The 11,130-nt window shown below is 44.0% G+C and overlaps 1 protein-coding gene across 1 annotated transcript in view; it reads right to left on the minus strand.

Annotated features, from left to right (window-relative positions):
* LOC135503628 (uncharacterized) overlaps positions 1–10,924 on the minus strand; it is a 34,233-nt gene extending 23,309 nt beyond the window's left edge. The window contains exon 1 of the mRNA XM_064958254.1: positions 10,489–10,924. Within this exon, the coding sequence (XP_064814326.1) occupies positions 10,489–10,924 (436 nt within the window). The remainder of the gene's footprint in view (positions 1–10,488) is intronic.
* Positions 10,925–11,130: the final 206 nt, after the last annotated feature.

An 11,130-nucleotide genomic window follows, 5' to 3' on the forward strand; every position in this document is an offset into this window, starting at 1 on the left:
CCACTCAGAGAACCTTTCCTGCACAATGGTTGCCTGCTTTTAATGCCAGACAATGACACCGCCGATCTGAAAGTTAGCCTGCCATTTGCTCTAACCCCCCCCCCACCACCACCACTACCACCACCATCACCATTATGGCGACCTATGCTACACCCCCCCAACCCTCCACCCCAATTCCACACCCCCAGTCCGTCCAGCGCCACCCAAAAGCCCCCAGCAGCATGCATGAAAGAGACTATAATGGTCCTTGTTAGCCACTTCAGTGGCTACACCCATCCTCCTTATCTCCCCATCAGTGTACTCAAAGATGGCCGCTGGGGGAATGTCAGGGAGCCCAGGCAAAGGTCATGTTTTTATTCGCCCAATCGGTTGCAGTCTGATAAGACAATTTGTCAGGAGAAATCAGAGAGGTGCTGTGGCAGTTCACTGGTAGGATGCAGGTAACCTGAGGTGACTGAGGTTACAGGGTGAGTTGAGATCATGTGAGGCTGCAGCTCTCTAGCTTTGACTCCATGGGGGAGCTATGATGTGTTTATGTGTACTGAAGAAGAAGAAGAAGAAGAAGAAGAAGAAGAAGAAGAAGAAGAAGAAGAAGAAGAAGAAGAAGAAGAAGAAGAAGAAGAAGAAGAAGAAGAAGGAGAAGAAGAAGGAGGAGAAGAAGAAGAAGAAGAAGAAGAAGAAGGAGAAGAAGAAGAAGAAGAAGAAGAAGAAGAAGAAGAAGAAGAAGAAGAAGGAGAAGAAGAAGGAGAAGAAGAAGAAGAAGAAGGAGAAGAAGAAGAAGAAGGAGAAGAAGGAGAAGAATGAGAAGAAGGAGAAGAAGGAGAAGAAGAAGGAGAAGAAGGAGAAGAAGGAGAAGAAGGAGAAGAAGAAGAATTCACCCATATGAGACAGAGCTATGAGTTTTTTGTTGGCCTTTATTTTATGAATCCAATGATTTTTTTTTCTATATCACTAAAAGTTGACAAATTGCTACATTTGAAGATTTCGTTGTACATGGGTCTGGGTCTGTTGACAGAGGAGGAAACAGAAACTCACTTCCATGGACATGTTTCCTCCAGTCCCCACACCTATCCTAATCAGTATTCTCCCCCACCACTGGGCTACTCACATCAGCCCTAATCAAATCCCAGTAGTCCCAGCATAGTGTCACCCAGGACCAGAGACTCTATTCAGACCTGCCTGTCTCGGCTCCTAATCAACGGGTTATTGCTCAAGATCAAATTTGCAGTGGAGAGGCAAATCTTTAGCGATGTGATTTCAGTGGCCCTAACCCAATAGGTTTACGAAAGCCTTACTTTTATTCTCAATGTTTCATCTTACAACAAGGTGATGGCATTTTCATTTTCATTCTTGTATTTCTCTTGATCTATTTACCAACCTTTTTTGTGGTGTTTATGAACTGAGACACATGTAGGTATTGGTCATTGAAATTGGGTTTATTTCTGTCCTAGGAATTCTAAGGGCTGCTGTTGGGGTTCAGATTTGATAAGGGGACTAATCAATATAGTTTACTTGTGGTTTCCGTGCTGATTGAGTAATATGTGTGGTCTATTTTGTCATTATGTGGTGGTCCCTGATGGAAAAAAAACTACATTTATTGATGTCAGTGCGGTCATTGCTTTTTTTTTTATTGATGGTCAATGGTACAGTATTCTTGGGTTGGCTGTAGGCTGCAACATCTCAACCCGAGATCACACTTAGAGGAAACAACAGCATCAAAAGCATAGTACTGGGGGATGAATAGAAAGATGAATGAGGTCAAATGAAACAAATGAAACAAAAGGCATGTGATGTTCCTATATGTCAGGTCTATATATGTGTTTTATTACACGTCTAACAGATCAAGTGTCAGAAGTACTCAACAAACCATTACCAAGTAACTGTAGCATACTTCAAGATAGATTTGATATTGTTAAAGAGGGGATACTAGAACAACAGAGGATACACTCTGGTTCCCAGCGGTGTGTGGTGAGTGGAGCCAGGAGAGATGGTGGGACCAGAGCTGCACTGGTGGCAGGCACAGAGACAGGGGCAGACACAGCCTTAACAAGCTAATGAAACATGTCACTGTGTTATTTTTCTGCCACCCCCCCCCTTGCCTCAGTCAGACCCAGTGAAAGGCCCCCTGCCGCCCGGGGCCCATTGTTGGCCCACTGGATTAGTTGAAGTCCCAGGGGGTCCGTCTCCATCCATCACTGTCTCCCTCAGACAGGGTCCTCACACTCCTCACACACACACACACACACACACACACACACACACACACACACACACACACACACACACACACACACACACACACACACACACACACACACACACACACACACACACACACACACACACACACTGCTCACACACTGCTCACACGCCAAAACACTGAAGCCCAATACAGGCCTATGTCCACATGGTGTGTGTTAACTCTCCCAAACCAACCCACATACTGTGTAGTGTGTTCTCTCATACTCACGTAGGTGTCATCGTCCTCTCACTCATCATCCCAGTGCACAAAGAGAGGCGGGCCTGGTCCGCATGCTCTGATGGGGCAGGAAGGCAGGCAGGGTGGACCCCAGTGGGCTCCTGGGAGAGGAATGAGGGGCGCGCCCACTGGGTCAGAGTTCCTGACACAGTCTCACACTCAATGGTAATTAACTGGGGGCCTGATTGACAGCCAGTTCATGTCTCAGAGGAGAGGTGAAGGAGCTGTCTGCTTGTCCCACAGTCACACCCCCAGCCACGTTGGGACTTGGAGAGAGGGCTTGTCTTTCCCATCACAAGTCTTCAACGTCGTACCGATGTATCACATAGGGTAATGTAACAACGGCATTCACAGTATCGTAAGACCATGGATTCTTCTGGGATTCAAGTCTGGAGTCAATCAGTCGTGGGATTCTCTCATTTGGGCAAAAGTTCTCCATCTTCTCTCCTCTGTGAGCTGGAAACCGATAAGTGGTTGAGTGGTCGAGGAGTGTGTCAATTTGTATATAGGCAAACGGAAGACGGTCCTCCCTTTCTCAATAGCCTCCTTTTGGCAAGGAAACACAAATATGTCCTACCTGAGTCCTTCACGGAAGAGTTTTGAAATTTGCCACACCCCCTTTAAATCAGCTATTGTTTTCTCAAAGGAGAAAGCAAGCAAACATTTAAAAATGATATGCTGCTTATGATATGATATGCTATAATATGAAATGATGTGCTACTTTTATCTATAAAATGTCTAGCACAATTAGCTAAATTCGTTTTATACCACTTTATACATTTATTTTGGGATTCCACTCTTGTAAACGTCACTTGACTGATGATGCGCGATTAGAGAAGGAGTCACTTCATACAAGCCCATTACAAGCACACTTTCCCTCCTCTCTTCAATGAACTTTGACCGGAGGAGAGAGGACAAAGGAGTTGAGGAACTCTAATTGAGAAAAGGCCTATCTGGGATGTACAGTAGTTTAACTTATAGGCATGGAATGACTTTAAACTTTGATCACCATGTTTTGACAAATCAAAACAAGTTTGATTTGTAAATTACTTGAATGGACACTGTTTTCAACGCCACGATAGAATCAGCACAAAATATCAACACTGGCTTTATAGTCTTCAACTCCACTAAAGAGCTATTATATCGCTGTAGAGACAGAAGCCTCTCCATACCTTTGTGTACTAAATTTCATAACTGACTAATGAGCTAGATTTCCAGTACACAAATATAAACTGTTGTCGCTGATTGCCACTGTTCCTTCCACTCACTGCTTTTGTTGAACACTATTTCACAGAAATGTCTAAACAGGGTTGTGCTGAACCCCAGAATTCTAACACAATGCACATTTCCCATTACAAGTCTACCAGAATCCTTGCTCTTCTTGGTGCAACTCTTTTTCAGCAATTCTCTCTATTGATTTTGCAATCTACACTGATTTCAATGAGAATTGGAGAGAGGATCTGATCCTTGGCGGTAACACAGCTCTGTTTCAGATAGCATGTTCACCTTTGAAGAATGCACTTAAAAGGGAGGAAATCTGTGGATTTAAATGGTGTCGTTCCTTGATTCAGAGGGAGGTTTTCTCTAGCAGCACAAAGATCGACGGATCGGATTGCACTGGGTCATTCACCGAACCACTTTGTTTTCAAATGGTTTTGTTAGTTGTTACACTGCAGACATCCAACACCTTCCAAGTATCTGAACTGTAAAAAGCTCTTATTCTTTCCTGCAGGTAACCCAGAAAGGAGCTGTGGAGGTGCATGAGACAGTGCATCAGCAGCAGGATCAGTCAGTCCCAGCTAACTTCTTCTTGGTGATGATCCTTCTCCCTCCAAGGTGCCTGGAGCTTAAGCAGCTTAACACGGCCTTAGCACCACCTAATACTGGGCTAAACCCTGGGTTTTCATATGTTCCACTCAGCAGGTCCCTTGACCTCTGACATCCCAAAATACATGTACTGCACTGTACTGTACACACCCACACATTCACTGTGTAAATAGCGAAGTTGAATAACCATGGGCTGCCTGTTTGACAACACAGCAGCACACAAGCACTAAAAAAGCCAGGATGTCAAGCGTGGACACATAACCTGTGCATCGGGGAGCAGGGGTGTGTGCTGGGGCTACAGAGACGAAAGGGGGCCAGGGGTGCAGGCAGGGAAAAACTATCCGCTACATTAACCTTCCCCACCACTGCCAGAGCCTTTCTGCACTCCTCTTTCAGCAGGACCCAAGGGAGGGTAACTCTGAGCCTGGTCCATTCTCCCAGAGAACTTTGATTTCCTATTAGGTTCCTTGTGTGGAGGGGGGACCTGGCTGTCTCACATTCAGTGGCAGGCCCTGGGCAGGACAATGGCTGGCCCCGGCCTGGATACAGGGCCTTTGTTAATGGGGCCATTTGTGTTGCCCTGTCTCCCTGGTAGCTAAAGACCCTCACATCACATGGTCTTCCCCAAAGTACTTAGCCCGTTCACTGGAGGGGCAGGGGGATGATGAGCAGGGGACGGCAGGGAAGGGACACAGACTGTCTGTCTGTCTGTCTGTCCACTTCCCCCCTCTCCTCTCCTGTCTGTCAATCAATCTATCTGTCTGTCTGTCTGTCCGTGTGTCCGTGTGTCTGTTTGTCCGTCGGTCCGCCCACCCGTCCGTCCGTCCGTCCGTCTGTCCAACTGTCTCTCCGTCCGTGTGTCCATCCATGTGTCCGTGTGTCCGTCCGTCTGTCCGTCCGTGTGTCTATCTGTCTGTCTGTCTGTCTGTTCAGTTCTCCCCTCTCCTCTCCTGTCTGTCAATCAATCTGTCTGTCTGTCCGTCCTTCAGTCTATCTGTCCGTTCATGTGTCCGTCCGTCCGTCCGTCCGACCGTCCGTCCGACCGTCCGTCTGTCCGTCTGTCTGTCCGTCTGTCCGCCCGTCTGTCCGTCCGTGTGTCCGTCCATCCTGTCTGTCCGTCCGTCCGACCGTCTTTCTGTCTGTCTGTCTGTCTGTCTGTCCGTCCGTGTGTCCATCCGTCCGTGTGTCCATGTGTCTGTCTGTCTGTCTGTCTGTCTGTCTGTCTGTCTGTCTGTCTGTCTGTCTGTCTGTCTGTCTGTCTGTCTGTCTGTCTGTCCGTCCGTCCGTCCGTCCATCCGTGTGTCCGTCCGTCCGACAGTCTTTCTGTCTGTCTGTCTGTCTGTCTGTCTGTCTGTCTGTCTGTCTGTCTGTCTGTCTGTCTGTCTGCCTGCCTGCCTGTCTGTCTGTCTGTCTGTCTGTCTGTCTGTCTGTCTGTCTGTCTGTCTGTCTGTATGTCTGTCTGTCTGTTTGTCTTTCTGTATGCATACATGGGGAAATGTACCAGCATGAAGAGTCTGGGTACTTTTAGACATTTTCAATAGTGGTTTTCTTTGGAGTGGTTGGTTTTCGTCATCTCTATTCTTCTTCCCCGTTGTAGGCTAATTCTCCACCATTGTATTTCATTCATAGGGGGCCTACCAGGCATCAAGTTCATGTTTTACTGTTTTACTGCGCAAGGACATTGACATGCTTAACTTGCAAGCTTTATCCAACAGTGCAGTGATCATTATTAAGAGGCAGCAGGTAGCCTAGCGCTTAGAGCGTTGGGCAAATAACTGAAAGGTTGCTGGTTTGAATCCCTGACCTGACTTGGTGAAAAATCTGTCGATGCGCCCTTGATCAAAGCACTTAACCCTAATTGCTCTGTATAAGAGCATCTGCAAATTGACTGTAATGTGTAGATACAGCTGAATTCATAAGTTTACATACACTTAGGTTGGAGTCATTAAAACTCGTTTTTCAACCACTCCACAAATGTTATAGTTTTGGCAAGTCGGTTAGGACATCTACTTTGTGAATAACAAAAGTAATTTTTCCAACAATTGTTTACAGACAGATTATTTCACTTATAATTCACTGTATCAAATTCCAGGAGGTCAGAAGTTTACATGCACTAAGTTGACTGTGCCTTTAAACAGCTTGGAAAATTCCAGAAAAGGACGTCATGGCTTTAGAAGCTTCTGATTGGTGAATTGACATCATTTGAGTCAATTGGAGGTGTACCTGTGGATTTATTTCAAGACCTACCTTCAAACTCAGTGTCTCTGAGCATTTCGCTACACCCGCATTAACATCTACTAACCATGTGTATGTGACAAATAAAATTAGATTTCTTTGCTTGACATCATGGGAAAATCAAAAGAAATCAGCCAAGACCTCAGACAAAAATTGATATTGATAACTAATAGTGTTGATATTGATAACTGATAGTGTTGATATTGATAACTAATAGTGTTGATATTGATAACCGATAGTGTTGATATTGATAACTAATAGTGTTGATATTGATAACTGAGAGTGTTGATAATATTAACTAATAGTGTCGATAATGATAAGTAATAGTGTTGATAATGATAAGTAAAAATCAACCATGGAACTTCAAATACTACACATATAACCACAGTGAGTTTACATGTACATATGTCACATTGTAGGGTTAACTGATAGTGTTGATAGTGATAACTGATAGTGTCGATAGTGATAACCAATAGTGTCGATATGTCACGCCCTGACCATAGAAAGCCTGTATTTTCTATGGTAGAGTAGGTCAGGGCGTGACTAGGGGTGTTTAGTCTAGTTCATTATTTCTATGTGGGGTTCTAGGTTTATTTTTCTATGTTGGTGTTTGTGTATGATTCCCAATTAGAGGCAGCTGGTAATCGTTGTCTCTAATTGGGCATCATACTTAAGTTGCATTTTTTCCAGCTGTGGGTTATGGGATATTGTTTATGTTACTGTGTTTGGAGTTAGTGCACCTCTGTAGTCACGGTTTGTTCGTTTGTTGTTTTTGTTTTGTTAAGTTTCACTATGATTAAAGCATGTGGAACTCTACATTCGCTGCGCCTTGGTCCATCTCTACAAATGAATGTGACACGATAGTGATAACCAATAGTGTTGATAATGATAAGTAATAGTGTTGATAGTGATAACCAATAGTGTCGATAGTGATAACTGATAGTGTTAATAGTGATAACTGATAGTGTCGATAGTGATAACTGATAGTGCTAATAGTGTTATCTGATAGTGTTAATAGTGATAACTGATAGTGTTAATAGTGTATAGTGATAACTGATAGTGTTAATAGTGATATCTGATAGTGTTAATAGTGATAACTGATAGTATAAATAGTGATAACCAATAGTGTCGATGGTGATAACTGATAGTGTTAATAGTGATAACTGATAGTGCTAATATTGATAACTGATAGTATCGATAGTGATAACCAATAGTGATAACTGATAGTGTTAGTGATAACTGATAGTGTTAATAGTGATAACTGATAGTGTTAATAGTGATATCTGATAGTGTTAATAGTGATAACTGATAGTATCGATAGTGATAACCGATAGTGTCGATAGTGATAACTGATAGTGTTAATAGTGATAACTGATAGTGTTAATAGTGATAACTGATAGTATCGATAGTGATAACTGATAGTGTTAATAGTGATAACTGATAGTGTTAATATTGATAACTGATAGTATCGATAGTGATAACCAATAGTGTCGATAGTGATAACTGATAGTGTTAATAGCGATAACCAATAGTGCTGATAGTGATAACTGATAGTGTTAATAGTGATATCTGATAGTGTTAATAGTGATAACCAATATCGATAGTGATCAATAGATAGTGATAACTGATAATGATGTTAGTGCTGATAGTGATAACCAATAGTGTCGATAGTGATAACTGATAGTGTTAATAGTGATAACTGATAGTGTTAATAGTGATAACTAATCAACGTGTTTGTTTGTATGACCGTGTTTTTCTTTCTGCTTGCATTTTGTATTTATATATGGATGTGTGTATTTTCTGTAATTGATGTAATTCAAGGCTTTTCTGTAAAATAAACCTTGGTCTCAGTATGACTCCCTGATAAAATAAAAGTTGAATAAAAATGTGTGGGACTGTGGGAGGAGAGCAATATGAAAGAGCATGAGCGAGAAGGACAGACAGACAAAGGGCTTGATTAAATCAGATCTGCAATAGCCGACATCCACATAGCGGTTGTTTTGGCGGTGTCTGAGGTGGAAGTGCGTTAGAGCTGTCAAATGCACAAGCGGCTCCTGGCATTATACCTAAAGTGTACATTGCCATTGGCTTTCCCGACTTGCATTAAGAGAAATCCTATGCAGCTTTGATTACAACACTGGAACGTGGAACGTGAGATGGACACTGGAACGTGAGATGTAATCTACACCGCGATTAGGCTGATTGAAATCCTCATTATTTAGTTGAATGATTTTCTATTTGAGAGTCATTATTTCTACATGTTTACAGTTGAAGTCGGAAGATTACATACACTTAGGTTGGAGTCATTAAAACTCGTTTTTCAACCACTCCACAAATTTCTTGTTAACAAACTATAGTTTTTGCAAGTCTGTTAGGACATCTATTTTGTGCATGACACAAGTAATGTTCCCAAAAATTGGTTACAGACAGGTTATTTCACTTATAATTCACTGTATCACAATTCCAGGAGGTCAGAAGTTTACATACACTAAGTTGACTGTGCCTTTAAACAGCTTGGAAAATTCCAGAAAAGGACGTCATGGCTTTAGAAGCTTCTGATAGGGTAATTGACATAATTTGAGTCAATTGGAGGTGTACCTGTGGATGTATTTCAAGACCTACCTTCAAACTCATTGCCTCTTTGCTTGTCATCATGGGAAAATCAAGAGAAATCAGCCAAAACCTAGACCTCCACAAGTCTGGTTCATCCTTGGGAGCAATTTCCAAACGCCTGAAAGTACCATGTTCATCTGTACAAACAATAGTACGCAAGTATAAACACCATGGGACCACGCAGCCATCATACCGCTCAGGAAGGAGATGCGTTCTGTCTTCTAGAGATGAACGTACTTTGGTGCGAAAAGTGCAAATCAATCCCAGAACAACAGCAAAGGATCTTGTGAAGATGCTGGAGGAAACAGGTACAAAAGTATCTATATCCATAGTAAAACGAGTCCTATATCGACATGCTCAGCAAGGAAGAAGCCACTGCTCAGCAAGGAAGAAGCCATTGCTACAAAACCGCCATAAAAAAGTAAAACTATAGCTTGCAACTGCACATGGGGAAAAAGATCATACTTTTTGGAGAAATGTCCTCTGGTCTGATGAAACAAAAATAGAACTGTTTGGCCATAATGACCATCGTTATGTTTGGAGGAAAAAGGGGAAGGCTTGCAAGCTGAAGAACACCATCCAAACCGTGAAGCACAGGGGTGGCAGCATCATGTTGTGGGGGTGCTTTGCTGCAGGACATCGCAAGACATCAGTCAGGAAGTTAAAGCTTGGACAAAAATGGGTCTTCCAAATGGACAATGACCACAAGCATACTTCAAAAGTTGTGAAAAATAGCTTAAGGACAACAAAGTCAAGGTATTGGAGTGGCCATCACAAAGCCCTGACCTCAATCCTATAGAAAATCTGTGGGCAGAACTGTAAAAGCGTGTGCGAGCAAGGAGGCCTACAAACCTGACTCAGTTACACCAGCTCTGTCAGGAGGAATGGGCCAAAATTCACCCAAATTATTGTGGAAAGCTTGTGGAAGGCTACCCGGAACGTTTGTCGGCTATTGCCGTTTAACGCTTGATTTGATTGAATCTAGCCTAAAAAGAGGCAGTCCCTGGGAGAAGGGACAGCGGAAATGTTTTTTTGACTATGGGTGCAGGATTTTCTTTTGCCTGATTTAGATATGTTTCTGACATTTTGGTAGGCTACTTGTTAGTAAACTTGTCTAGAATTAGATACATGCAACTTCTCTTTTGTCATTATATATTGCCCTAGAAAACTAAATTAATGTCATGTTCGTTTAAAGATCGATTGGACCAAGGTGCAGCGTGGTAAGCGTACATCATACATTTATTAAATTAACACCAAAAACAAGAAGGAATAAACAACAAGTAAAGTTTTGTAGCGCTAACACATCGACTAACCAAAAACAAGATCCCACGAACTTGTGGGTGGAGGCTCCGGACCATGGATCGTTGCCTGAGGAACCGGACCGTAGATCATCGCCGGGGACTCCGGAACGTAGATCATCACCGGAGAAACCGGACCGTGGATCGTCTCCGGAGAAACCGGACCATGGATCGTCGCAGGATGCTCCAGACCGTGGATCGTCGCCAGAGGCTCCAGACCATGGATCGTCGCCGGGGGCTCCGGGCCGTGGATGGTCTCCGGGGACTCCGGACCGTGGATGGTCTCCGGGGACTCCGGACCGTAGATCGTCGCCGGGGACTCCGGACCGTAGATCGTCGCCGGGGACTCCGGACCATAGATCATCGCAGAAGGCTCTGGACTGGGAACCCCCGCTGGAGGCTCCGGACTGGGAACCCCCGCTGGATGCTCCGGACTGGGAACCATCGCTGGAGGCTCTGGACTGGCGACCATCGCTGGAGGCTCTGGACTGCCGACCGTCGGTGGAGACTATGGACTGCCGACCGTCGGTGGAGACTCTGGACCTTGGATCATCTCTGGAGGCTTCGGGCCATGGATCATCACTGGAGGCTTCGTGCCATGGATCATCACTGGATGCTTCCGGTCATGGATCATCATTGGAGGCTCCGGGCCATGGATCATCACTGGAGGCTTCGTGC

The sequence above is a fragment of the Oncorhynchus masou genome, chromosome 1 (assembly GCF_036934945.1).
Source record: "Oncorhynchus masou masou isolate Uvic2021 chromosome 1, UVic_Omas_1.1, whole genome shotgun sequence".
Taxonomy (NCBI): domain Eukaryota; kingdom Metazoa; phylum Chordata; class Actinopteri; order Salmoniformes; family Salmonidae; genus Oncorhynchus; species Oncorhynchus masou.